Here is a 26659-nt window from a genome sequence, read left to right as displayed (position 1 = left end):
CCCCCCCCCCCCCCCTCGAAGCAGGCACACACAAAACCGGGGAGAACAAGGCAGGGCGACGATGTCCTCCCGCCGTCCGTCCCCGGGGATGCTCGTTAAAGGCTTCGTTAGCTCCTTCCCAAGCAAGAACGTGCCCCCCCCCCCCCCTTTCCCCTTTCTCCACACCCCAAAAAGCGGCGCCCAGGGGGCGGGGTGGGGGGGGCAGCTTGGGGGGTCGTCCCCCCCCCCCCCCCCCCACCAGAGCACACAGAGAGCAGCCGGGCTGGAGATGAGACGTGCTGGGGCAGGGGGGGGTGGTCCTTGGTGGTGGTGGTGGGGGGGGTCCCGGGGGGGCGGGGGGGGGGGGAATCCCCGGCCGCTCACACCCGCCAGAGGAGGAGGTGGTTGGTGCTGTCGTCGCGGCCCACGGTCTCGCTGCTGCTGGTCAGGCGGAAATCCTCGTAGCCGTCGCCGCCGCTGATCACCAGCATCTTGGCTTTGGGCAGGGCCAGGCTGGGGGCGCGGGGGCGAGCGGGGTCCCGGGGCTCCGCGTCGCTCGGCTGCTCAGGGCCTGGGGGGCACGGAGAGCTGGGAGGTGGCCCTCCTGCCGTAATTAGCCCCTCCTGCCCCCCAAATAGCCCCTCCCGCCTCATTTAGCCCCCTCCCACTGCAATTAGCCACGCCCACTTCGATTAGCCCCTCCCACCCCAATTAGCCCCTCCCACTTCAATGTAGCCCCTCCCACCCCAATTAGCCCCTCCCACTTCAATGTAGCCCCTCCCACTCCGATTAGCCCCTCCCACTCCCATGTAGCCACTCCCACCCCAATTAGCCCCTTCCACTCCAGTTAGCACCACCCATTTCCATGTAGCCCCTCCCACCCCAAATAGCCCCCCACCCCAATTATCCCCTCCCACCTCAATTATCCCCTCCCACCTCAATTATCCCCTCCCACCTTATTTAGCCCCTCCCACTTCCATGTAGCTCCTCCCACCCCAAATAGCCCCTCCCATTGCCACATAGCCACTCCTACCCCAATTAGCCCCTTCCACCATTAGCACCTCCCACCCCAATCAGCACCTCCCATTTCCATGTAGTCCCTCCCACCTCCGTGTAGCCCCTCCCTCCCAATTAGCCCCTCCCAGTCCAATTAGCCCCTCCCACCCCACATAGCCCCTCCCACTCAACCAGCCCCTCCCATTTAGCCCCCCCACTTCTGTTTAGCCCCGCCCTCCATTTAGCCCCTCCCACACCCCGCCCCACCCCACTCCCGTGTAGCCCCTCCCACTCCTATGTAGCTCCTCCCACCCCGTTTAGCTCACATCCACAATTAGCCCCTCCTTTCCCAATTAGCCCCACCCCCTTAATGTAGCCCCTCCCACCCAAACAGCCCCTCCCACCCAGTTAGCCCTCCCACTCATTTAGCCCCTCCCACCCGTCTAACCCCGCCCACCTTTGGCTCCTCCCACCCCCTTAGCCCCACCCACTCCCATTATTCCCACCCATCCCTTTCACCCTGCCACCCCGTTGGCCACGCCCCCTACCCAAAGCCCCGCCTACCCCTGTAGCCCCACCCCTTAGCCCCGCCCCCTCATTTTAGCCCTGCCCACTCCCATTTCCCTTCCCCTTTATCCCCTGCTCCCACCAGCCCCTCCTCTTTCCCCTAGCCCCGCCCACCCCTTCTAGCCCCTCCCACCTCATTTAGCCACGCCCATCCAATTAGCCCCTCCCACCGCTAGCCACCCCAATCCCCTTTAGCCCTGCCCAGCCCTCTTTCCACCTCACCCAATTAGCCCTTCACATCCAATTAGCCCCCACCCATGTTGCCCCCGCCCACCCCGTTAAGCCCCTCCCACCCGATTTAGCCCCGCCCACCCCCCTTCCCTTCCCCTTTATCCCCCGCCCCCACCATCCCCATCCCTTACCCCTAGCCCCACCCACTCCCTCTACCCCCGCCCACCCCGTCTAGCCCTTCCCACCCCATTTAGCCCCTCCTACTCCCTCTAGCCCCTCCCATCCCGTTAAGCCCCTCCCACCCCTTTATCCCCGCCCACTCCCTTTAGCCCCACCCACCATTTATCCCCTTCCACCCCCTTTATCCTGTCCCCACCAGCCCCATCCCTTATCCCTAGCCCCACCCACCCCCTCTAGCCCCTCCCACCCCCTCTAGCCCCTCCCACCCCGTTAAGCCCCGCCCACCCCGTTAAGCCCCGCCCACCCCCCCTCTAGCCCCTCCCACCACCCCTCTAGCCCTGCCCATTCCATTAACTCCCACCACCCCTCTAGCCCCACCCACCCCTTTAGCCCTCCCACCACCTCTCTACCCCATCCCACCCCGCCAAGCCCCGCCCACCCCGTTAAGCCCCTCCCACCCCGTTAAGCCCCTCCCACCGCATCTAGCCCCTCCCACCACCCCTCTAGCCCTGCCCACTCCATTAACCCCTGCCCAACCCTTTAGCCCCACCCACCCCTTTAGCCCCTCCCGCCCCCTTTAGCCCCTCCCACCCATTTAGCCCCCCCCACTCCGTTAAGCCCCGCCCCCACGGATTAGCCCCGCCCACCCCCTCTAGCCCCTCCCACCACCCCTCTAGCCCTGCCCACTCCGTTAACCCCCGCCCACTCCCTCCGCCCCCTCCCACCCCCTTTAGCCCCTCCCACCCCGCTAAGCCCCTCCCACCCACCCCCTTTAGCCCCCGCCCACCCCTTTAAGCCCCGCCTACCCGCGTGCCCGGGCAGCGGGAAGAGGAGGTCGAAGCCGTCGGGCAGGGGGATGGCGGCCAGGAAGCGGACGTGCCCCGTGTGCCCCTGCGCCAGCCCCACCAGCGCCGGGGCCGCCTTGGCCGGCAGCGCCAGCGTCAGCACCACGCCGGCGCTCGTCCCGATCCACAGCAGCTCCTTGCACGCCAGCAGCGCCGTGATGCGCAGGCACGCCGCCTTGTGCTGCCGGATGATGGCATCCGAGCCTGCGGGCGGGCCGCGCCGTCAGCGTTCCCCCCCCCCGAGACGGGTGCTGAGCCCGCCCCGCGCACCCCCCGTTTGGCAGCTGCCCGCCTGGTTTTGCATGGCATTTCGCAGCACCCGCTCTGTGTCTGCATGGCATTTTGCAGCTGCTCCTCTGTTTCTGCATGGCATTTTGCAGCCGTTTCTCTATTTCTGCATGGCATTTTGCACTGGCTGCCTGATTTCTGCACGGCGTTTTGCAGCACCCACTCGATTTCTGCACGGGGTTTGCAGCCACCCAGGTGTTGTGCTATTGCTGCATGGGATTTTGTAGCCGCCTGCCTGGTTTTGCATGGCATTTTGCAGCTGCTGCCTGATTACTGCACAGCATTTTGCAGCACCCACTTTATTTCTGCATGGCATTTTGCACTGGCTGCCTGATTTCTGCATGGCGTTTTGCAGCACCCACTCGATTTCTGCACGGGGTTTGCAGCCACCCAGGTGTTGTGCTATTGCTGCATGGGATTTTGTAGCCGCCTGCCTGGTTTTGCATGGCATTTTGCAGCTGCTGCCTGATTACTGCACAGCATTTTGCAGCACCCACTTTATTTCTGCATGGCATTTTGCACCTGCTTTCTGATTTCTGCATTTTGCAGCGTCCCCTCTATTTCTGCATAGCATTTTACAGCATCCCCTCTATTTCTGCACGGTGTTTCGCAATATCCACTCTATTTCTGCATGGCATTTCACAATATCCACTCTATTTCTGCATGCCATTTTGTAGCACCCACTTTATTTCTGTGTGGCATTTTGCAGCTGCTTTCTGATTCCTGCATAGCATTTTGCAGCATCCCCTCTATCTCTGTGTGGCATGTCGCAGCACCCGCGCTATTTCTGCAAGGCATTTTGCAACCATCCAGGTGTTGTGCTATTGCTGCATGGGATTTTGTAGCTGCCCACCTGGTTTTGCATGGCATTTTGCCCTGGCTGCCTGATTTCTGCATTTTGCAGCATCCCCTCTATCTCTGTGTGGCATGTCACAGCACCCACTCTATTTCTGCATGGCATTTTGCACCTGCTGCCTGATTTCTGCATGACGTTTTGCAGCACCCACTCTTTCTGCACGGGGTTTGCAGACACCCAGGTGTGGTGCTATTGCTGCATGGGATTATGTAGCTGCCCGCCTGGTTTTGCATAGCATTTTAGAGCAGCTGCCTGATTTCTGCATGGCATTTAGCAGCACCCATTTTATTTCTGCATGGCATTTTGCAGCAACTGCTATTTCTGCATGGCATTTTGCAGCTGCTTTCTGATTCCTGCGTAGCATTTTGCAGCATCCCCTCTATCTCTGCATGGCATTTCGCAGCACCCACTCGATTTCTGCAAGGCATTTTGCAGCCACCCAGGTGTTGTGCTATTGCTGCATGGGATTTTATAGCTGCTGACCTGGTTTTACATGGGATTTTGCATCTGATTTCTGATTTCTGCATGACATTTCACAGCAACTGCTATTTCTGCATGGGATTTTGTAGATGTTGCCTGGTCTCTGCATGGCACTTAGCAGCCATACAGGGACTGCCCTATTCCTGCATGGGGTTTTTCAACTACTTCACTATTACTCCATGGGATTTTGCAGCTGCATCCTGATTTCTGCATGAGGTTTTGGCACTGATATCTTATTTCTGCATGGGATCATGCCACCACCCAGGCATTGTGCTATTGCCATGTGGGATTTTTTATCTGCTACCCTGTTTTTTCTGAGGAACCTTGCAGCAACCATTTTATTTCTGCATGGGGTTTTGCAGCTACCCATGAATTGCCCTATTCCCACTTGGAGTTTTGCAACCATTGCACTATTTCTCCATGGGATTTTGGAGCTGCATCCTCATTTCTGCAGGGGCTTTTGCAGCTGCCTTGGGGTTGCCCTATCTGTGCTTAGGATGCTTTCGCATCCGCTGCCTTATTCCTGCGTGGGATTTTGCAGCTGCCCAGGGGCTGCAAAATGCAGAGATTGAACTCGACGAGTGCAGGGAGAAGCTTTGGTCCCTGAAACTGGTCGGGAAGCTGAGGATATTGATGCACTTTGCAGCAGTGGATGCTCCGGGGGGGGCACGTTTTTAAGGGAGGCGATGCGCATGGAACAGAAAATGGGAAAAACAGCTGGAAACAGGGATTTTGGGGGCTTACCAGCGAGCATCTTGTGCACAGGGGGGGTGACGTCCGCCTCGGCCAGCTGCTCGTAGCTGGTGGCATGGTAGAGGCGCACCTGGGCGCTGCCCTGCAGCGCGACCCAGACACCAGGCCCCGCGCTCACCATGCAGGTCACGCTGCGGCTGCTGTCCTGCCCCACGTGGAGCGTGTGCTGCGGGCGACAGAGCCACACTGATGCCACCCGGAGCCTCTGGGGACCGTCCCTGGTCCCCCCGGCTTGAGGTGTCATGCTCGCTGTACCTCCTGCACCAGCGTGGCCGTGTTGAGGACGATGACCCGGTTCTGGCAGCCGCACCACAGCTTCCCCGCCACCGCCACCATCTTCGTGATGGGGCTCCCCGGGGAGCCCAGGGACAGGGATTTGGAGTTTTGGGGGTCCCAGAAGCGACCTGTAAGGACAGTGGGAGATGGGGGGGGGGTCTTTAAAGCCCCAACCCCCCCAAGCTTGAGCTGGTTAGGGGAGAAGTGGTGGCTGGAAACATCCTTGTGGGATGCTGATGGATCCCCCTTTATAGGGCAGGTGATGTCCTTGGGGTGACACAGTCAGCAGGGCCCATGTGCTCTGAATTTGGGGTTGCCCATTCAGCATCCCTCGAGGGATGGCCCTCTCTGGGGACCTGGTGCCCTCCCTGGGGATGCAGAGGAGCTGCAGGCACCCAGAGCATCCTCTGCTGGGGCTCCACCCGACGGCCCTGACCCGGCCTCACCTGCCTCCCGCTGGTACGCGATGAGCTCCCCGTTGGCCAAGGACACAAAAACTTGGTTATCGAGGTATCTGCGGGAAGAAACGAGCTTTGAGAGATGCTGCCAGGCCACCCCAAACCCATCCCCACGGGGCCCAAAAGCCTCCTGCCCGCTTACAAGATGCACATGACGGAGGCGGCGTGCTGCATCTTCATGCTGTTCTTCCTGTTGCGGATGTTGTCCGAGGACTGGTACACGTGGATGCTGCGGAGACGGGATGCAGAAGGACGGCGCTGAGCCCCTCCCGAAGCCGGGGGAGCCTCAAATGGGGTCCCTCCTCGCTGGGCACGCACCAGCCGTCCTCGGTGCCCAGCCACATGGAGCTCTGGTAGGCTTCGGGGTCGAGGCTCAGCAGGTCCTCGAGGCTGCCGCGGGTGAAGGAGCCGCGGCTGGAGCGCCGCAGGGCTCGGCCGTCCGTGGGGCTCTCGCCGTGCCGGCTCTGCCCGAAGGTGGTGGCGAGGGGGAGGAAGCCGGGCTCCTGCTCCTCCTCCGAGCTCGTCGTCTCCGCTGCCGCCTCCTTGCAGCTCGGGATTTCCTCGTCTGGGGGGAGGTGAGGAGGGTGGTTGGATGGTGAACTCCCAGCGATGGCCATGGGATGGGGAGGAGAGCACGGGACGGCTGTTGTGGCGGTGTGGGGACTCGGGAAGGACGGATGGATGCTGACCCCAAAACACACCAGACTTTACCCAAAACAGGGGACAAGCTGCCGCCCCAACCCTGGCATCAAGGGGTCCGAATTAGGACATCCCTATCCCTTTTCCCAGGGCTTTTTCAGCTTAAAAGGCAACAGGAACCCCCTTTTTCTTGATGCCCAATGAACGCAAGGCAGAGTGGGGACCGACTGCTGGGGCAATCAACGCTGCCCATCGTTTTGGGGCAAAACAACGGCTTTTCCCTAATTAGGGGCCCGCAGGGGCGACTCACTGCCAAAGCTGGAGGAGATGGTGGAGTGGCTGGCCTGGCTCTGCAGCGTGCCCGAGGGGCTGGGCGAGGACTCGTCGTCCGTGTCGTCGCTGTCGAAGGGCACCAGCTCCCTGTGGGCACTGTCGACGGGCTCGGAGAGCTCCAGCGACGAGCCCGAAATGGAGATGTGCAGGCACTGCTGTGGCCCCGCGTCCTCCAGCTGCGCCGGCGCCGGCTCCGAGGACGGGCTGGCCAGCGGCTCGGCGCGCTCCCTGCCGCGGGGACAGCCGCAGCTCCAGCACCGGGACGCGGTGACGCCGGCGCCGGCCGCGCGGTGCCATTGCCATACCTGTACGCCCGCTTGAGGCCGGGCACGGAAGCGATGCAGAGGATCCTGGCCGAGCAGACAGCGATGCACGCCTCGACGGTGGGCTCCTTGCGGATGCTGAGCAGGCAGACCTGCCCCACGTAGCCGTCGCTGTTGCACACCCACACCTCGTGGGCGTTCTCTGGGCTGCTGTGGCTGGGAGAAGCACAAGAAAACTGGAAGGGGGCAAAAGACAAGGAGAGGTCACTTGGGAAGGCAGCAGCAAGGCGGCGGTGCGCTGGCATCCCGATGGTCAAGAGGGATGCTTAAATAAACCCTCCTGGGGGTCTGGGAGCGGCAGCTGGACCAACCTGCATCCCACTCCGCGTCTTCATGATGGGGATGGCCTTGAGGAACTCCGGGTCCAGACAGTTTTTGCTGGAAGCTGGGAAAATAGGGTGAGAAGGAGGTGGTTCTGCCAGCACCGGGCGTGGTGCTGAGCCCATCTGGGCGTTCCGTCCCGTGTCCCGGCATTACCCAGCTTCTTCTTGGCATCTTCGAAGGCTTGCTCGAAGCCGAGCCGTGCGTCGGGGTTAGGGAACTCGAAGATGAAGGACTCGGTGCCGTCGGCCTTGGCAGCGCTGAGCTCCACTTTGTTGGGGGGGAAGGCCATGCTGAAGGACAGGGACTGCTTCTCCGCCAGCTCCCGGTGGATGGCAGCCATCAGGTCCTTGATCACGTCGTCCAGGCTCTGGGCAGGGGGACAACGGTGTCAAGGTCCAGCGGGGCCACCCCAGCCATGCGCCCATGTTGCATCCCGAGCATCCTCTGCAGGGCTGGTGGCAGCCGGGTCCTTTGACCACAGCCACCAGCCCTCCCAAAGTCCATTGACCACGGCCACCAGCCCTCCCAAGGTCCTTTGACCACGGCCAACAGCCCTCCCAAGGTCCTTTGACCACGGCCAACAGCCCTCCCAGGGGACGTCCCAGCGGGTCCCACGGGGGACACCACCACTGGGGCACTGTCCCCGTACCTGGTGGGGGAAGCTGAGGGTCTCCGACAGCTTGCTGACTTGGCCCAGCGTGCTGAGGTCCTCGTCCAGGCGGCTGATGCTCTTCTGGATGCTCTCCCTGTTGGTGGCTTGCGAGGCACCTGCGTGGGGACATAGCCACATGGCATTAACCCCTTCCTCCCCAGCACCCCACAGAGGAGCCCTGTCCCCAAACGCTTTTAGCCAGAGTGCTGCCACCTCCATCTATGGGATCCTTTGAGCCTGTCACCCTCAGCTGGGGGTGAGCAACGGGTTTTGGGGTGTGGGGACAACAGCAGGCAGCGACAGACCTTTGACGATGTCCACATCCTCCAGCGGCAGCTTCCAGAGCAGCTTGTACTTGCTTGCAGTGTCGATGACGCTGGCTGCCGTGTACCTGTAGGGCAGGGGCTGGCTGAGCCTCGCCTGCACCCGGGCACTGTCCCCAGGGCCCTAAAACCATCCCAGCCCGCCAGGGACACCCCGAGGAGGTGGGATAACCCCTGAGAGCTGCGATGGGAGAGGAACCCGGCTGGATGCCCCTGGCCACGGGGCGCCGGGTTGTCCCCCGCGCCTGGCGGCACTCACAGGCTCATGGAGCTGCGGCGGAGGGAGCCCGACTTGCGCTTCAGCGTGGTGCACACCAGCAGGTCCGTGAAGAGGAAGAGCGAGCGGTCCTTCTTCCCACCCACCGCCTTCTGCAGGGGCGTAGAAGACACGAGGGTGAATGCTGATGGCACCCACCCCTGCCTCAGTTTCCCCAAGTGGTGCTCAAGGGAGCCCATGGCATGCCAGGACCTCTGGGGTTCTCATCTTCAGCCCCTCTGTCCATCCCTGACCCCAGGCTGCTGAGGGCTCTCCCTGTCTCCTCCTGGCTCCCAAGCCCCTCTCATTTTTCCCCATGCCCTTGGGGAATTTTATGTCATCTCCTTCCATACCTCCCTCCATCCATGTGTGCGTCCATCATCTGTCATCCATCGTCCATCCTTTCCTCCATCCATCCATCCCTCCCTCCCTCCCTCCATTCCTCCATCTCTCCACCCATCCATCTACCCACCCATCCATCTACCCATCCATCCATCTACCCATCCATCCATCTCCATCCATCCATACCCATCCACCCACCCACCACTCCCTCCCTCCATCCCTCCCTCCCCATCCATCCACCCATCCATCCCCATCCATCCATCCATCCATCCATCCATCCATCCATCCATCCGCCCATCCCTCTGTGGCTCCCCATGGGCATTCAGCCCCACTGTGACCCATGATCCCAGCCACCCACTGCTCCATTTCGTGCTTAGCACCACGGTGCTGCCCAGGCGGTCACAACGTGGGGACAAGGGACACGGGGTCACCTCGCTCTTACCACTTCCACCACCATCTCCTGGCGCAGGAACCTGCGGAGCGGGGCCTGGAGCTGTGGGGACGAGGAGGCTCATGAGTGGCTTCGTCCCTGCCCCTGCACCCCCCTGGTACCGAGCTGTCACCCTGTCCCCTTCCCAAACCTCCCGGCAAAGCAGGATGAGGAAAGCAGGACCTGGACGAGAAAACAAGTGGCCCAACCTAGTTCAACCCAGAAACAGCAAAAATGGCTCAGTTTGGGGCAAAAGAAAAGACCCACCCCATTGGCGTTTGGTGCTGGGCGCGGCTCTGGTGTGGGTGCTGCACCCTTGGGTGCAGCAGGGCTGCAGAAAGGCTCGGCCAGGCTGGGTGTCCCCACTCCCCTGCAGCTGGCACCCCTGTCACCCTTGCCCATGGCCACCCAGGACCCCACGCCAAGCCCCCCGGTCCGTACGTCCTCCATCCCTTCTATGTGGGACTCGATCTCTTGCACGATGCGGGCGTTCCTCTCCACCTCCTCGGCGCTCTTCATCCCCTTGTTGATCCTCTCAGCCACCTGCTTGATGTTGCGCTGGGCGTCGATGAGGAAGGGGTGGTCGGGGTGGTCCTCTGGGGTGTGCTTCAGCAGGTCCTGATGTGGGGACACCGCCGGGATGTCACCACGATGCCACCCCCCCTTGCTGAGCCCCCATCCAGCCATGGTGGCTGTGGGGGCACACCGAGCTGTGGACTTCATGTCAAGGGAGGAAGAAAGGGCTGGGAGGGACGGGATGGCCCTAAAAGCTGCCCTTACGAGGAGGGGGGGATGAGCCATGGTCTCACCCGCTCCCAGGATGGCACGGACCCCGTCCCGGCGCCGCTCCTCCTACCTTCACCAGCAGCTCGTACCGCGGGATCCTCTGCACGGGCTTGATCATCAGGTCAGACAGAGCCTGCTTCTCCTTGTTCTCCCGCATGCTTTGCTGAAAAACATCGGTGGGGACAAGGACGGGCCCGTTAGGTGGGACACACGCTGTGACACCAGCCTTGGACCTGGAGCAACAACACTTTGTGGTCTTGGGGACTCCTTTTGTCACCATCCGGAGTGATGCTGGCTCATCCCAGACCATGCTCCCCATAACAAAAAAGAGTGGAAAAATCCCAGTTTGGCCATAGACAGTTTACTCCCATTAACCCTGACTCTGCTCCACCAGTGGCCCCACACCCACCTCCAGGAATTTGATGAACGCTGGCCGTGCCTCCTTGGCGATCCTGACGGCGTCCTTGGCATTGAGGAAATTATCAATGTAGGCAGAGTAGATGTTCACCAGCACGTCCTTGGAGAACTTGGGGGGGGGGGGGGAAAAGAGGCAAAAAAAGGGGCTCGACACGGGATCCCCCCACACCTCCAGGCACATTTGGGGCCGGAGGAGTTGTCCCAAGGGTTAACGGCACCCGTCTGGGATCTGCCCAGGCTCAGCTCCCCGCCTCGATGCCTCAGCCCTGACATTTCTGCTCGACGCAGAAACGCCGAGCTGCAGAGCCCCCGTTAAGCTAAAGCAGACCGAGGGCCTGGAGATCGTCTCTCCCCATCCCCGACGTGGTTTGCCCGTCCTTTCGTCATCCCCCTGCTCCCTGCTCCCAGCTTTTCCCTGCCGAAAGCAAAGCCTGGGCACGGGGGAGCTTTGGGATGGACCCTTATCGTCGCCACCCCCGCGATGGGATGGGGTTGGGCCCTACCGACTGCACCAGGAGGTCGCCCACTTTCTGCTTCTCGTGCCAGTTCTGCACGCAGTCGTGGATCTGCTCCAGGAACTGCTCGTGGTGCTCCAGCAGCTCGGGGATCTGGTCGAAGATCTCGTCCACCAGGGACGGGTCGCACAGCAGCGAGTTCTCCGGCTGCTTCAGCGGCTTCATGTAACCCTGCGGGGAAGCGTCGCGCTGGGGCACCCGACAGATTTTTGTTTCCACCTCCCCAAGATTAATTGTTCAACCCATTTAAGTACCAGGAACTGCAGCATCCTGCAGCAGTGGGGTCCCTGGGGAGCCCAGCCAAGGCTTGGGATGCTGGAGGAGGCATCAGCCCTGGGTCCTGCATGACTTTGGGCACCTGGGGGCCTGTCAGAGGGATCAGACCAGCAGTTTGGGCACCCCACTTCTCCTGGGCCCCATCCCACCCATCACATCCCCATTTCAGTGTGGGGAGAAGAGCGGGTTTGGACGAGGAACCTCCAAAGCACTGTGTCCTCTGTCCCCCAGCCATGGCCTCAACGGCCTCCAAACCTTTGCCGTCATGAATTTTGGTCCCCTCTACATTACGCAGATGGGAAATCGGGGCAGAACAACCAAATCTGCTGGTTCTTGGTGGGATTTAGGGTGTTTGGGACCAGGAGGGGCTGAACCAGCAGGGTGGATGTGCTGGGTCAAGCTCTGGACCATCACATCGCCCACGAACCTCTCTTGGCAATGGCCAACGAGCAATGCTTGGGGGCAGCAGGGCTCTATGAAACGACTTTCCAAGTGGTTCCACTTTCTCAAGCCCTGCAGACACACGGTGTGGGGTGCTGGTGCCCTCCAGGACACGGGGATGACCACGGAGCTGAGCAGCGAGGCCAGGACCCACTCCGTGCTGCTTCAGGTGTCCCCGTCCGAGCCAACGAGGGAGGAATCCCCACCAAGGATGAGGTTCCCCAGGCTGATGGTGGACATCTCACAGAGACACCAGTTAGAAGGGTCGGATCCTGCCCAAAGCTCCAAACCCAACAGGGCCAACACCTCCAGAGGGAGCTGGGCTGGGCCAGGTTTGGTCCCTGCATCCCACCCGGCATGAAACTGGGCGAGTGGGGACCAGATGGAGAGAAGAGCACGGAGACAGTTCCCACCAAAGGGGTTGGCTGGGAGATGCTGCTCCAGGGGGTCCTGGTGCCTGGTGGCCATGATGCTACACGCCACCAGCGCACGCCAGGATCCAAACACCTCGTCCTGGTTGGGACTGGAAAGCTGGGGACATCTGGATGCCTGTGATCTCACCAGAAACCCAGGTTCCCTAGATGTGTCCCATGGGTGAGAGCTCAGCCACCGGCACCCCACGGCTCCCACCCACATCCATTGGGTGCCTCCTGCATGTCCTCCCCCACCAGGCTGCTCTGCCACCTCGGAGGGGGACAGGAGCACAGGGGACAGCCTCTGGCCATGCTGAGACCAGCACAGACACCTTCTGGCCATGACCTGTGCATAGTTCCCCCAAAATAAGACCCAGACCAGGCTCCTCTCACCCCTCCAAGATATATTTCTGCATGAGGAGCAGCCTTGAAGGGTCCTCTCCTCCTGCGCACCATCTGGCAGGGCACATCTGGATGGGGACTTCTTGGAAAACCCAAGCCAGATGTTGGGATGATGCTCAGGGGTTGAAATTAGCTCAGTAAAAAAAAAAGGGACCTAAAAAAGTCCTTGGCCCATGGCTGTGGGAGCTGGAGCAGAGCAGAAAATGAGGGGGGTGACAGGGATGGGGGTTTGGAGACCCCCGGCGCGGGATGGACAACGGTGGTGGCCCAGGAGGTGCAAGGAAGTGGTTTTTGGGGAGCGAGCATGGGAACAAGCTCAGGGACACGACACCCCCTAGGTGACAGCTGATCCAGAACAGTTATAGGGTTGATTTGGGGGCAGAGGTGACCCCACACCCTATCCTCAGCAGTGCTGCTTTCCATACTGCTCCCACCACCGATCCCACTGTCCCCAACTCTGCCACCGGTCCCCTCCCTGTCCCCCTGCTGACACAACACCAGGACTCCAAATTCAGGTCCCAGGGACGGTCACAAGGAAGGGACAACCCCGCTGTGACACCTCTGGACATCCCCAGCGGGGTGGTGGCCCCGCCGTGCGCCCCATCGAGGTGGTGCCGGGCCACCGCGTGTCACCCGCTCGCGCCCCTGCCGCGCCCCCTCACCTGCATCAAGGTGCGCAAGGACTCCACGTAGGACTGCTCCGTGTCCAGCAGCGTCATGATGACGTGCTTCCTCATGTCCTGCGCGGGCAGAGAGAAGCCAAATGAAATCGGGGCGATCCAAGGGGCCGGGGGGACCCGGCTGCTGCCTCGGGGCACCGAGACGTCCCCTCCGGTGGCGGCGCAGGGGGGCTGTGCGCCGCGGGAGCCCGGCGCTCGTCCAGCTCCCTCTCCACCCCGATGGAGGAATCCAGGAGGATTAGGAAGTACATGACACCGAGCTCACAGACGCCTGGTTTCCTCCGCGCCCGCGTCAGGAGCTCTCACAGCCCTACATGGGTCGGTGCCGGCGGCCTCCTTCTCCCTGCGCTCGGCGCGGCCCCGCGCCGCGAATTCCTTACGGCCCCCGGGCACCCGCGCTGCTCCCGGCCGGCCCCGACGCCCTGTGCCCCAAGGAGGGGGCTCAGGGAGGGCAGGGGGTGGGGGTCTGGGCAGCTGCGGGGCTCAGAGACACCCCCCCAGCACGCAGAACCCATGGGGGGTGTCCCCGAGCGCAGCCCAGGCTGTAGCTCAGCCTCGGCGCAAGATGGTCCAACGGCCCCCAGTGGGTGATGCCCCAAAAGCTTTGGGTGCAGAGATGGTCCAAAGGCCCTACCCACCAAAATTTTGGGGTTTAGAGATGGTCCAAGGACCCTGCCTGTGAGAAAACCCAAAATTTTTAGGTACTGGGGTGCTCCAAGGACCCTTCGTGCAGAGACACCCCAAAGGTTTTGGTGCTGAGATGTTCCAAGGACCCTTGGTGCAGAGAAACCCCAAAAGTTTTCGAAGTAAACACATCCCAAGGGCTTTGGGGTGAGATGCCCCAAAAGATTTGGGTCCAAACATGCTCCAAATTCCCTGCACCCCAAAAGTTTTGGGTGCTGAGATGCTCCAAAGACCCTAGGTGCGGAGATGCTCCAACGGATCTGGGCTCAGAGACGCTCAAAGGGTCCTAAACATTAACAAAACCTTTGGGGTGTTAATGGAGACACCCCAAAGCCCATGGGGGCAGGGACCCCCAAAAACCCTGCCAGCGGAGATGTCCCAGCCCTCTGCAGTGCCTCCCCTGGAGCTCAGCTGTGCACCCCCAAAACTGGAGGGATTTAAGTGGGGATTTATTTCCCCTCTCTCAGCCCCAAACTGCACCCCACAGCCCCAAACTGCACCCCAGCCCCACAGCTGATGCCCGTTCCCTGTTCCCTACAGGGACATGCGCACCCCAAATTTCCAGGGCATCCTCCCCAGGCGCCGATCCTCCCCCCCCAGCCACCCATCTCCCGAGGACGGAGCCGTGCCTCAGTTTCCCCACCCGCGCTCCAGGCTGGGGTCGTCATCTCCACCAAGCAATAAAGGAAAACATTATTTAGGGCCAAATAGTTCAGCGATGGGCCCAATCCTCCCCTGGGACGGGCAGAGCAGGGTGCTTGCCCCCCCTTCCCTGCCTCAGTTTCCCCCGTGGCAGCTCGCGGCGATGCTCTGGGACGTTTTTCCTGCCGGATCGGCGAACTGAACAGGCTCAGCACAGCACCATGGGCTTTGGCTTGGGGGATTTTTTGGCTGGGGGATGAGCCCCAGCCATCCCAAAGGGGATTTTTCCATCTGTTATGGTTGTTATCCCGGGGGAAATTCCCGCTGGGATGAGCAGGAGCTGGGTGTAAAGGCCCCATCCTGCAGGACCAGGCAGGATGCGCCCCTTGGGGCTTTGCCCTCCACCTGCTCCTGCTCCGATCCCAAAACCCCGGCCTCATCCTGCATCCCCCGGAGCGATGCGAGCTGCTCAGCACCCTGGGGACCTCAGCACCGCTGCCAAGGGATTTGGGGGCACCTCCCCAGCACCGCAACCCCCCCCCCCCCCATCCGCACATACATCACACATACATGGGTGTGTGTAGGGGGGGATGCATGGATCCATCCCCTATTGCCCCCTCCAGCTTTTCGGGTGGGAGCCCCCCCAAAAGCGGGGGCGGCGGGATGAGGATGGAGGCACGGTTGCCACGGCGATGGTGGTCCAGCCCCGGCGGCTTTCTCCCCACGCACATGTCCCGCCATGACGCAGCCGGGCCCCCCAGACCCCCAAAACCCCTCCAGCATCCCCCAGGGACCCCCATCCCCGTCCCCAAACCCATCCCCGTGCCGGGGGGGGGGGGGTCCCTCCTTTTGTTGGCATCACCTCGGGGCCCCCGCGGCCCTTCTCCGGCAGCTCCTCAGCGGCCCCGCCGAGCCCGGAGGCGGCGGCGAAGGCCGCGTCGATGCCGTCCCCGATGTCTCGCATGTCCTCCAGCGCGATGGTGAACTGCGCCAGAGTCCTCACCATCTGCAGCATGCGGGTCCCGGGGTCGGTCCGTCCCTCGCGGCCCAAGGGGAAGGCAAAAAAAAAAAAAAAAAAAAAAAAAAAAACTGGCTCTACCCCCCCCCCAGAACGCCTCCCCCCCTTCAAAAATAATAATAATGATGACAATGAAAAGCCCGAGCGCTGCAGCGCGGAGGGGAATAAAATAAAATAGAGGGGTCTATTTATAGCGAGGCAATTCCGTACGGGTATTAAAAAAATAAATAAAATAATAATAATAATAAAAAAATGAATCCCTCCCGTGGAGAGGCTGCAGGCGGCGGGCGGCGCGTGCGTGCGTGCGTCCGGGGGCGCGTGGCGGTGGCACGCGTGGTCCCCGGCCCCGGGTGGCGCCGAGGCACCGGCAGCAGCGGGGAGCGGGGCTGGGAGACGGGGGCTGAGCCTGGCGGCGCGGCCGTGCCCACTGGCGCACGCCGGGGCCGCATCCTGCTCCGGGGGGGGTGGGTGGGTGGGAAAAAGGGGGGGATGCTGGGCTTCGTCGGAAGGGGATTGGGGTTTTCGTGGTGTTTGGGGGGGTGGTGGGGTTGGTTTTGGGGTTTGGAACCCCCCCTTTGCTGCATTATGGGGTCTCCATCCTTTATTTCCAAGCAGGATTTGGGGTGCTGGGTCCCACTCCCCAAGCGCAGCCCCAATTGCAGGACCCATTTTCTTCCCCCCGCCCCCCCCCCCCCAAAAAAAAAACCCCACAACACCCTGTAGCACCCGCAGCCCCGCTCGCCAGGCGATGCAGCATCCCTGCATCCGCTTGCAGTGCGCTCCCCTCCTGCTTCGTTAATTAAATCTAATTAGCCGCTTGCCCGTTCCCACGGCAACGGCGTGCAGCAGGGCTGCGCCCTACTGCTGCAGACAGTAAATTTCCTCTCGGCGCCGAGCAAGACGAGCATCCCATAGCACGGAGGGGACCGGGGGGGAACCAGGATGGGTGCGTGGCAGGATGCGTGCCAGCCCTCGGGTGGCCGGGGCTAATTAATCGCGTTCGGGGTAATGAGGCTACGCGCAAGGCAGCTCCTGTGGCCGCTTCTGCAGCACCCAGCTCTCGCCGTTGGCTCATTTCGGGTGCAATCAGGGCCAGTCTGGGGCCACCTCGGTTGCAAACCAGGACCCATTCCTGTTGTAACCCCAGACACATTGGGATTACAGTCCTGGACCCCTCTGGGTTGCAATCCCAGACCTATTCCAGTTAAAACCCTGGACCCATTTGGGTTGCAAACCCAGATCTATTTTGGTTGAAACCCTGGATCCATTTGGGTTGTAATCCCGGACCCATTTCATTTCCAATCCCAGACCCACTGGGGTTGCAATCCTGGACCTATTGGGATTGCAATCTTGGACCCATTTCAGCTGCAGTCTTGGACCCATTTCTACTGCAATCCTGAACCCAAATGGACTGCGATCGCAGACCCAATTTAGATGCAATCCCAGACCCGTCTGGATTATAATCCTGGACCCAAATGGATTGCAATCCCAGACCCACTGGGGTTGCAACCTTGGACTCATCTGGGTTGCAGCAACGGACCAGTTTGAGTTGCAGTATTGGGCCCATTTTGGTTGCAATCTCAGACCCACCTGGGTTGCAATCCCAGATCACTGAATCATAGAATCACAGAATGGTTTGGGGTGGAAGGGAGCTTAAAGATCACCCTGTTCCAACCCTCCTGCCATGGGCAGGGACACCTCCCACTAGATCAGGTTGCTCAAAGCCCCATCCAACCTGGATCCATTGAGCTTACAACTCCAGACCCATTTCAGTTGCAATCCCAGACCCATTTCGGTTGCAATCTCAGGCCCATTGGGGTTGCAATCCCCGACTCACTGGGGTTGCAGTCTTGGACTCATCTGGATTTCAAACCCTGATCCATTTAGGTTACAGTCCTGGACCCATTTCAGTTGCTATCTCATAACCGTTTCATTTTCAATTCCAGACCAATTGGGGTTGCAATCCAGAATTCATTGGGGATGCAATCCCAGACCCACTGGGGTTGCAATCCCAGATCTATTGAGGTTGTAATCCTGGACCCAATGGAGTTGTAGTCTTGGACTCATCTGGATTGCAATCCCAGATCCATTGAGTTTGCAATCCCAGACCCAGTGGGGTCGCAAACTCAGACCAATTGGGGTGGCACTCTTGGACCCGCTAGGGTTGCAATCCTGGACCCACTAGGGTTTGCAATCCCAGACCCACTGAGGCTGTAATCCCAGACCCATTGGGGCTGCAAACCCAGACCCACTGGGGTTGCAGTCTTGGGCTCATCTGGGTTGCAAACCCCAATCCATTTAGGTTACAGTCCTGGACCTATTTCGTTTGCAATCTCAGGCCCAGTGGGGCTGCAATCCCAGATGCATTGAGGGTGCAATCCCAGACCAATGGGTTTGCAATCCTGGACCCATTGGGGTTGCAGTCTTGGACTCATCTGGGTTGCAATCCCAGATCCATTTGGGTTACAGTCCTGGACCCTTTTCAGTTGCAACCTCAGACCCATTTCGTTTGCAATCTCAGACCCACTGGGGTTGCAATCCCAGACCCCAATGGGTTTGCAATCCCGGACCCATTGGAGTTGCAAGCCTGGACCCACTGGGGTTGCAGTTTTGGACTCATCTGGGTTGCAATCCCAGACCCACTGAGGCTGCAATCCTGGACTCACTGGGGTTGCAATCTCAGAACAACTCAGGCTGCAATCCCAGATCCACTGGGGTTGCAAGCCTGGACCCACTGGGGTTTCAGTCTTGGACTCGGCTGGGTTACAATCCCAGATCCATTTAGGTTGCAGTCCTGGACCCATTTCATTTGCAATCCCAGACCCACTGAGGTTGCAATCCAGGATCCATTAGGGTTGCAATCCTAGACCCACTGGGCTCGAAGTCTTGGACTCATCTGGGTAGTAATCCCAGACCCACTGAGGCTGCAGTCCTGGACTCACTGGGGTTGCCATCTCAGAACAACTCAGGTTGTAATCCCAGATCCACTGGGGTTGCAATCCAGGACCCATTGGGGTTGCAGTCTTGGACTGGGCTGGGTTGCAATCCCAGATCTGTTTAGGTTGCAGTCCTGGACCCATTTCATTTGCAATCCAGGACCCATTCGAATTGCAATCCCGGCCCCATTGGGCTTGCAATCCCGGCCCCACTGGCATTCCAACCCCAAACCCATCAGGTTGCAAACCCAGACCCATTTCAGCAGCGATCCCCGACCCCTCGCGGCTGCAGCCCCATGCCCACATGCGCTGCGCTCCCGTCCCGCGGGGGCTGCGTGCTCCTCCTGCAGCAAAGCCCTCGAGCCCTCCCAGCGGCCCCAGCCAGCATCGCGTCCCCACCTCCCTACCGCCCCAAGACCCCCCCCCGGTTTGTTCAACCCCTTCATCGCAGGCCGCGTCCTCCCACGGGAGTGGATTCTCCGCTGTCTACTATTGGGGTTGAGCTGCCACGGCTGGTTGAAAACCTCCCGGGACGTTACGGAGGAGGGAGGATAGGAGGAGAAGGGCTCAGCCCCGTGCCCAGCGAGGGACCAGGGGAGGTGTGGGGTCGCATCCTGCTCACTGTCAGCTGGGAAGGGAAAGCCGAAGCTCAGCCCGGCCGTCCCCGCCGGCTGCCCAGCCCGGACCCCCCTGCGCGCGGCCCGCAGCCCACAGGAAATTCCTGGGAGTGTTTGGCCACTCGAGCAGCGCGGCCTATTTTTAGGGACGTCTAAAATCTGAGCCGGCTATTTTTAGAGCGGCTTCTTTGTAAACACCTTGAGACTTCCTCTCGGGTGAGCTTTTTTTTTTCGGAGCCCGGCGCGTTCGATCCGCTCGAGCCCTCCTTCCCCCAGGTGTCTCCTGCCCAGCCCCAAAAGCCCCAAATCCTCCTGGGCAAGGCCGCTGGCATCCCCCCAGCTCTTCCCTCTGCCTGCAGGAAGCCGGCTCCCCCCTGCTTTGCCTCCTGCTGAAGCTCAGGAGCTCCCCGAGGCTGCTCTGCTTCATTTTTTAATGCTCTGACAGCAGCTTTGGGGGGGCACAGTGGGGCCATAGGGGGTCTATGGGGTCTCGGACCTATGGGGCTGCCTGTTCCAGCTTGGCACATCCCTGCTAACGCCACCCCGCATCCCTCTGCCAAGCCCAGCGGCCAAGGCGCCTTTTGGCACGGGAGAAATCCTCATGGAACAGCACAACCCTGGCCAACAACGACAACGTCCCCATCAGCAGCCGACCTCCGAGCTCTAAATCAACCCCAAACCATCCAATTTTCCAGAAATTGGTAAAACCACGGGGCCAGGCACCACCAGCAGCAACAAACCCTGCGGCCTCGGCACATTGCAGCCGGTGCTCACAGGTTCACCAGCCTGCGTGTAACCACGGCCTGTTTTATTTCAAATGCAATCAAATATTAATTAGGGAGGGGAGGGTGGAGGCTGGGGGTTAATCACCAAGAATTAAGCTCCCGGGCGGGTGTCACCAGCCAGCTGGGAGGCGAAAACAGCTGCCTTTGCACCCCGCGTGGGGACCCTGCAGGTCCTGCAAGCCTCATCTTGGGGCAAAATGTCCTGCTTTGGGTAAAAACGGAGGGTTTCAGACCGTTTCGGGAGCGGGGTTTGTTGCTCAGGGCTTCCAAAGCCGTGCTGAAGAGGAGGGAGCCCTGCGTCAAGAGAGGCGATATTCTTGCCACCCCCGCGAGATGTGCCAGAATTAAAAAGAAATGGAAGAGGCGCGAGGTGCCTCTCCCCGCTTACAGCCTGTCCTCAGCTCCGCAAATAAACCGGGAACTCTCGAAAGAAAAGCAAAACCGGAGCAAAGCGACCCAAAAGCAAGCCGCGCAAATCTCGGTGCCTCCCCGCCTCGAGAGTCCCAGTTTGCAAGGAACTGGTGGGAACTGGGAATCCTGCACCTCTGCTCTGCCCGGGGTGGGTCCCACTAGAGGGAGCTGGGACACAGCGAGAGCAACCGGCTTTGGGGACAGTCCCCTGCCCCGGGGAGCACCCCAAACCTCCACCTGCAGAGCTTTATTAACGCTTTATTTCCCCCAAAAGCATTGAAAAAAATAAAATAAAAGAGGTTCAGAAACGTGCTTGCAGCCAACTCAGAGCCCTGCACCAAAGGGCATCTCCCCGGCACGCTCAGCTTGCTCGCGCAGCTCCGAGGGGCCCAAAGGCACTTGATGCACGCTGGCAGCCCCCGTGCCAGCAAAACAACCCCAAATCTGCACCTCCAGGCCCCAAGTTTGGTTCCATCAAGGGATTTCAACCACCCAGTCCTAATTTTTGAATAATGAAGCTGTTTCTGTCCCCAGCTGGATCCCGACCCCTCGCTGCCTTCTCCGCCAAGCGCTCCTCTCCGCCGGCAGTTTCTCAGGCTAACCCGAAGGCCAGAGGAGGGTTTTTTTGGTTTTATTTTTCTGGAGGAAAGTTTGAGGTTAATTAAATGAGCCGTTTATGGGGCCGGCGGTTTGCAGTGATGTGGCTGACGTGAAAACCTAAATAGCTCAAGATGCTGCCATTAGGTCCGATTCCGTATTTCCTCCATCGCCCCGTTTCTGGCAGGAAAAGCGCTCGGAAAAATCCCGTTACCTCCTCTTGGGATGCCCGGAACCAGAAAGTTTCATTGGGCTTTGTGGAGCCTTCGAGGCGAGCCCTGCAACCAGCCCAGCCCTCCGCTGGCCCTTCTCCTCGGGATGGGGTTTCCCGGAGGCAGCAACGGGGCAGCGGCATGGGGCTTCCCGGGGAGCACGAGGGGCCGCATGTTTTGCTCCGAAAAGCCGCAGAATTGGGGCAGGAAGGTGGTGGCCAGCATCATACACGGCCCTACTCTCCATCTGGGGGCTGCCTTCGCTCCCCAGGCGGCCACTTGCCTTTCTCCCACGGGTAAGAAACATCCCAGGCGCTTTTGCGGAGCAAAACTTCTTGAAAGGAAACGGGAGCATAAATCAGGAGCCCCGATTCGGCTCAGCCTCGGTTACTAATAATACCCCCGTGTTTATTCGCAGGCCCTCGGGCTGGAGATGTTTGCTTTTGCCTCTCGGCCGTGGTTTTTCCCAGGCTCCCGGGAGCGGTGCTTTTTTGTGTGGAGATGCTCCACGGCCGGCAGCGGGGCCGGGAGGAGGAGGAGGAGGAGGAGGAGGAGGAAGAGGAGGAGGAGGAGGAGGAGGAGGAGGAGGAGGAGGAGAGGAGGAGGAGGAGCAGCGTGGCTTCGGCCCCTTCACCAGCAAATGGATGTGCTGCAAGGTCAGCTGCTGAAATCCCACTGAGCAGCCCGAGCCCGCATCCTGTCCCCTTTTCCCAGGCAGAGCCCTGGTTAAAAATCTCCACCGCTTTTTCTTTTCCCAGCTCAGCTCCAACCACGCGGCTCTTCCCTTCGCCTCCCAAGTCCTGCAGCCCTCCAGGAGGCTCGTGCCCAGGCTCGGCGTCCCCTTTACCAGAAAGAAGGGATTGCAGTTGTTGGTGGGTAGGCGGAAAAAGCACCGCTTTCCCGGCAAGGCCCATGTGATCCCCGGCCATAAATCGCGGGGAAGGAGCTCGCATTAATGAGGGAGGCCGGAGGGGCTGGCTTAGCTGCTCTTTCCCTTCTTTGACTGCTGGGCTACGGTGATTCATCCCAGGAGGACATGGCCCGGCTGTCACTTTTCTTTTTAAGTGTGAGAAAAAGCCAGAATTTAAAAAATAAAATAATAAAAAAAAAAGGAGATGGAGCAATTTTGCCGGGATGTGAGGAAGGGCGCTGAGCACCCCACGCCACCCCGGTGAGCCGGGATGGGGCCGGGGAGAAGGAGGGAGGCTCATTTCCCGAAGGAACAAAAACTCATCAGGCAAACACGCGGCGGGGCAGCAGGGCTTTTCCCACGTGGTTTTAATTGAAATCAGGGCCTGCCTCGCTGGGAAGGGACGCGAGGGGTTCTCCTGCCCCTCTCCAAAACTCGGCGCATCCCGGGGCATCCTCCTGTGCCATACCCACACCGGGACCACTGCTCCATCCCCAAATCCAGGCTCCATCCCAAATCCAGGCTCCATCCCATCCCATCCTCCCAGCCACTCCGCGATGCTCATCCCTTTTTATATCCCCGGTATTTCTCCCCACCATGCCGAGCCCCCCGCAAAACTCCCTGCACGCCAGCCCCCTCGGCGCGGCCGGGGCCGGAGGGGCGCCCAGAGGGTTAAGCGTGCCGCGGGGGGCGAGGGCTGCCGGGCCCTAGAGCGCCTTTCACCAAATATGGAAGGTTTTTGCCTCAAGTTTTAGTCACGCAGGCCAGAGCCCAAGAGCGCTGCTTTCCAGATGCTTAGGTCAGACTGCAACAACACGGCTCCGCTCCCCCCCCTGCCGCCTCCGGCCCTGAACGGCGCCCGGCCGGGCTCCCTCAGCCCCGACCGCCAGACAAGGGGCAGCTCCGGTGTTGTCCCCCCCTTAAAATTCATCACTGAGCCCTGCCTCAGCTCCTGGGTTGGTGCAGGGCCCCGGCACAGCACCCTGCATCCCTGGTACCCCGTGAGCATCCTCCTCTGCCCCGTGCAATGGGATGCGTCTCACCCCGGTGCCACCCCCCTGGAGCAGCGCTGGGTGCTGGTCCTGTCCCTTCCTGGTGGCACACGTGGGTAAAACACGGCCTGGGTGCATGGTGGCATGGGACAGGGTGCCTGGCGAGGAAGGTGCGAGGAAACCTGGGGGTCCCAGGAGGGTCCCAGCCTGGTACCCAGGAGCTGATGGGCACCAGGCGTTGCCCAGGAGCACCCAGGAGCTGATGGACACCCAAGAACCAAGAGGCACCCAGGAGGAAAGGGGCACCAGGAGTCCATGGGCACCCAAAATCCAAAAGACATCCAGGAGTCCATGGGGACCTAGCAGACCAGGGGCACCAGGAGCCAGCAGCGACCAGGGAGCTGATAGACACCCAGGAGATGGTGGGTAACCAAGAGCTGCTGGGCACCCAGGAGCTAACAGGCACCCCGGAGTCCATGGGCACCCAGAAGCTGATGGGCACCCAAGGGCCACCAGAAGCTGATAGGCACCCAGGAGCCACCAGGAGCTGATGGGACCCAGGAGCTGATGGACACCCAGGAGCCACCAGGTGTCCATGGACACCCAGGAGCTGATGGGTACCCAAGAGTCTCCAGGAGCTGATGGACACTCAGGAACCAAGAGACACCAGGAGTCCAGGGGCACCCAGGAGCTGATGGGCACCCAAGGGCCACCAGGAGCTGATGGGCACCCAGAAGCTGATGGGTACCAAGGAGCCACCGGGACCTGATGGGCACCCTGGAGCTGACGGGCACCCAAGAGCCACCAGGACGTGATGGGCACTAAGGAGCTGATGGGCACCCAGAAGCCACCAGGACCTGATGGACATCCCGAAGCCCCAAGCAGACCTTGCCCTGCCCCTACCCCAGCCTCACACATGTCCCCCTGCCCTGACCATGCCCCCACAGCCACCAGGAGAAGCCCTCAGCCGAACCCCTCCTGCCACCACCCCCAGCACCACCCGCGCCCCGCGGCCACCCCGAGCCCCTCAGCCCCCCAGACCACAACAGGTTCCCCTGGCACAGCACGGCCACGGCGGGGAGATGGTGCTGGGGGGGTGGTGGAGGAGGAATTTGGGGGGGAGCACGGGACCGCCCACAGCACGCGCCGCGTCACGGCGGGGCGAGAGGTGACGCCTTCCCCGGCATGTCATTGTCACATCATGGTGGGGGGGGGGTGAGATAAGGGTGCTGAGGCATCTACTGACCTGCGGCGGGTGCGGGCAGCCGGGGGGCGGCCCCCGTCTCTGGTCCCCGAGGCTCTGAGCCATCTACATCCCATCGCAGCGGGGCTTTGGGGCAACCGAAAAGCGAGAGTGAAAAGCACCGCCGCGTCCCCCCTGTGCGCGGCACCGGCTCCTGCTGCGTGCGGTCCCCGACCGATAGCGACAGGATCGCCGCCGGGGGGTCAGGATGAAACCCGTTAAAAAAAAAAAAAGGAAAAAAAAGGCAAGGAGAAGGATGCCAAATCAGGGCAGGCCGGCGAGTCTCCTGCTATCCTGGCTAAAAAAAGCAGGAAACCATATCCCGGGCCGGGAGATGCCAATCTTCCCATGCAAACAACTCCCTGCTTGTTTTCTTTGGAGAGTACCAGCGGGCCGGGGAACGTGCGGTCACAAATAGCAACCCCGCGGCCCTGCCAGGGAAATATTAACCAGTCCTGCTTGAGCCACGCTGCTGGGCTGTCCCCCCGTCCGTCCCACCGCTGTCCCCTCACTGGTCCAGCTGCCAGTCTCCTGCTGGTCCCACGGCTCCTCCAGAAGGGACCTGATGGGTGATGCCACCATGCAGCGCCATGGATGTCCCTTCCCCAGCGCATCCCTGCCCTGATACCAAGTCCTTGTGGGGTTCCCTGGTGGCTCGGATGTCACCGGTGGGGAGACCGGTGGCATCAAGGCACCCCTGTGCCCAAAAAGGGACGAGCACCAGGCTGCAGGGGCTGAGGGATGTGGCAGGATGAGCGGTCTCCCCAGCGTGATGCCCACATTGGCACCCCCAGCCCTAAAATTGTAGGGATTCAACTTAAAATGAATATGGGTATCGGTGTAAGACTTCTGGGGGGACACAGCTTGGGGTTAGCATTGGTCCTGACCACAGCCACGGGGCGACTGGTCCCAGTAGCTGGTGCAGGCAGGGACTGGGAGGCTGGGCAGGACCCCGAAGGTGAGCAGCTCTGCGCCCTCTCCTCCAGCACCGAGGCGCGAGCCGCTGGAATATTTTTACCCAGATGCTGATTTTCGCTCTTCCTCCGATTGGCCAGGCCGCGGTTCCCAAAGACCCAAAAGCAAACACGCTATTTATAGAGAGAGTTCATTTACTGGAGCCTTTCCCTTTGAAATTCCTCACCCATCCTCACCATGGAAACCAAGAGAGCCCGGAGAAACAGCCCCACCGGGACCAAACATCGGAGCTTTAAAAAGAGCCGGGCTGGGGGGAGCGGGGGTGGAAGCGACCCGTGTTCTTCTCCGGACACGTCCTGGCCTGGAAAGAGCACAGTGGAAATCACAGCTCCTGTGGGTCTGGCTCTGCACGCCAGGCTTGGTGCCTTCAGCTTCTGCCGTCAGGGAAGGTGGAGCGTGGATGCTTTGCAAAGCATGCCCGTGGGGCATGGAGGGGCTGGGGGCGGTGGGAAGGGGTAATGGAGGGAGGCAGTGGGGTGGGGGGGTGGAGGTGGGGGAGATGGGAGGAGGTGGATGGATGGATGGACGGATGGAGATGGATAAGGATGGAGATGGGTGGAGAGGGATGGATGGATGGAGGGATGGATGGATGGATGGATGGAGGGATGGATGGATGGATGGATGGAGATGGATGGGGATGGATGGAGATGGATGGAGATGGGTGGATGGGTAAGGATGGATGGAGGTGAATTGATGGATGGATGAGTGGACAAGGAGTTGGAGATGGATGGATGGATGGAGATGGATAAGGATGGAGATGGGTGGAGAGGGATGGATAAGAAATGGATGGAAGGATGGGTGGATGTAGGGATGGATGGATGGAGGGATGGATGGATGGATGGATGGATGGATGGATGGAGATGGATAATGATGAAGATGGGTGAAGATGGATGGATGGATGGAGATGGATGGATAATGTAGATGGGGATGGATGGATGGATGGATGCATGGATAAGGATGGAGATGGGTGGAGATGGATGGATTGGTGGATGGAAATGGATGGATGGGTGGAGATGGATGGAGATGGATGGATGGATGGATGGATGGATAAGAATGGAGATGGAGATATACGGATGGATGGATGGATGGATGGGTGGATGGATAAGGATAGAGATGGGTGGAGATGGATGGACGGATGGATGGGTGGATGGGGATGGAGATGGATGGATGGGTGGATGGATGGATGGATGGATGGATGAATGGAGATGGATGCACAGAGATGTATGTACAGATGGA

At 60.5% G+C, this 26659-nt stretch overlaps 1 protein-coding gene across 1 annotated transcript in view; it reads right to left on the bottom strand.

Moving 5' to 3' along the window:
• Positions 1-359: 359 nt before the first annotated feature.
• The window catches only part of ARHGEF17 (Rho guanine nucleotide exchange factor 17), a 35830-nt gene continuing 9530 nt past the window's right edge, over positions 360-26659 (bottom strand). Inside the window, exons 2-21 of the mRNA XM_035570396.1 lie at positions 13384-13461; positions 11178-11360; positions 10667-10783; positions 10328-10420; positions 9913-10089; positions 9484-9534; positions 8703-8812; positions 8426-8511; positions 8118-8236; positions 7622-7835; positions 7456-7529; positions 7127-7320; positions 6799-7049; positions 6168-6414; positions 5992-6078; positions 5838-5905; positions 5371-5519; positions 5107-5281; positions 2700-2942; positions 360-550 (exon numbers count right to left, since the gene is read on the bottom strand). Coding sequence (XP_035426289.1) covers positions 360-550; positions 2700-2942; positions 5107-5281; positions 5371-5519; positions 5838-5905; positions 5992-6078; positions 6168-6414; positions 6799-7049; positions 7127-7320; positions 7456-7529; positions 7622-7835; positions 8118-8236; positions 8426-8511; positions 8703-8812; positions 9484-9534; positions 9913-10089; positions 10328-10420; positions 10667-10783; positions 11178-11360; positions 13384-13461 — 2907 coding nt within the window. The remainder of the gene's footprint in view (positions 551-2699; positions 2943-5106; positions 5282-5370; positions 5520-5837; positions 5906-5991; positions 6079-6167; positions 6415-6798; positions 7050-7126; positions 7321-7455; positions 7530-7621; positions 7836-8117; positions 8237-8425; positions 8512-8702; positions 8813-9483; positions 9535-9912; positions 10090-10327; positions 10421-10666; positions 10784-11177; positions 11361-13383; positions 13462-26659) is intronic.

Source organism: Cygnus atratus, chromosome 1 (genome assembly GCF_013377495.2).
Source record: "Cygnus atratus isolate AKBS03 ecotype Queensland, Australia chromosome 1, CAtr_DNAZoo_HiC_assembly, whole genome shotgun sequence".
In the NCBI taxonomy this organism is placed as follows: Eukaryota; Metazoa; Chordata; class Aves; order Anseriformes; family Anatidae; genus Cygnus; species Cygnus atratus.
This window is presented reverse-complemented; position numbering and strand designations above follow the sequence as displayed.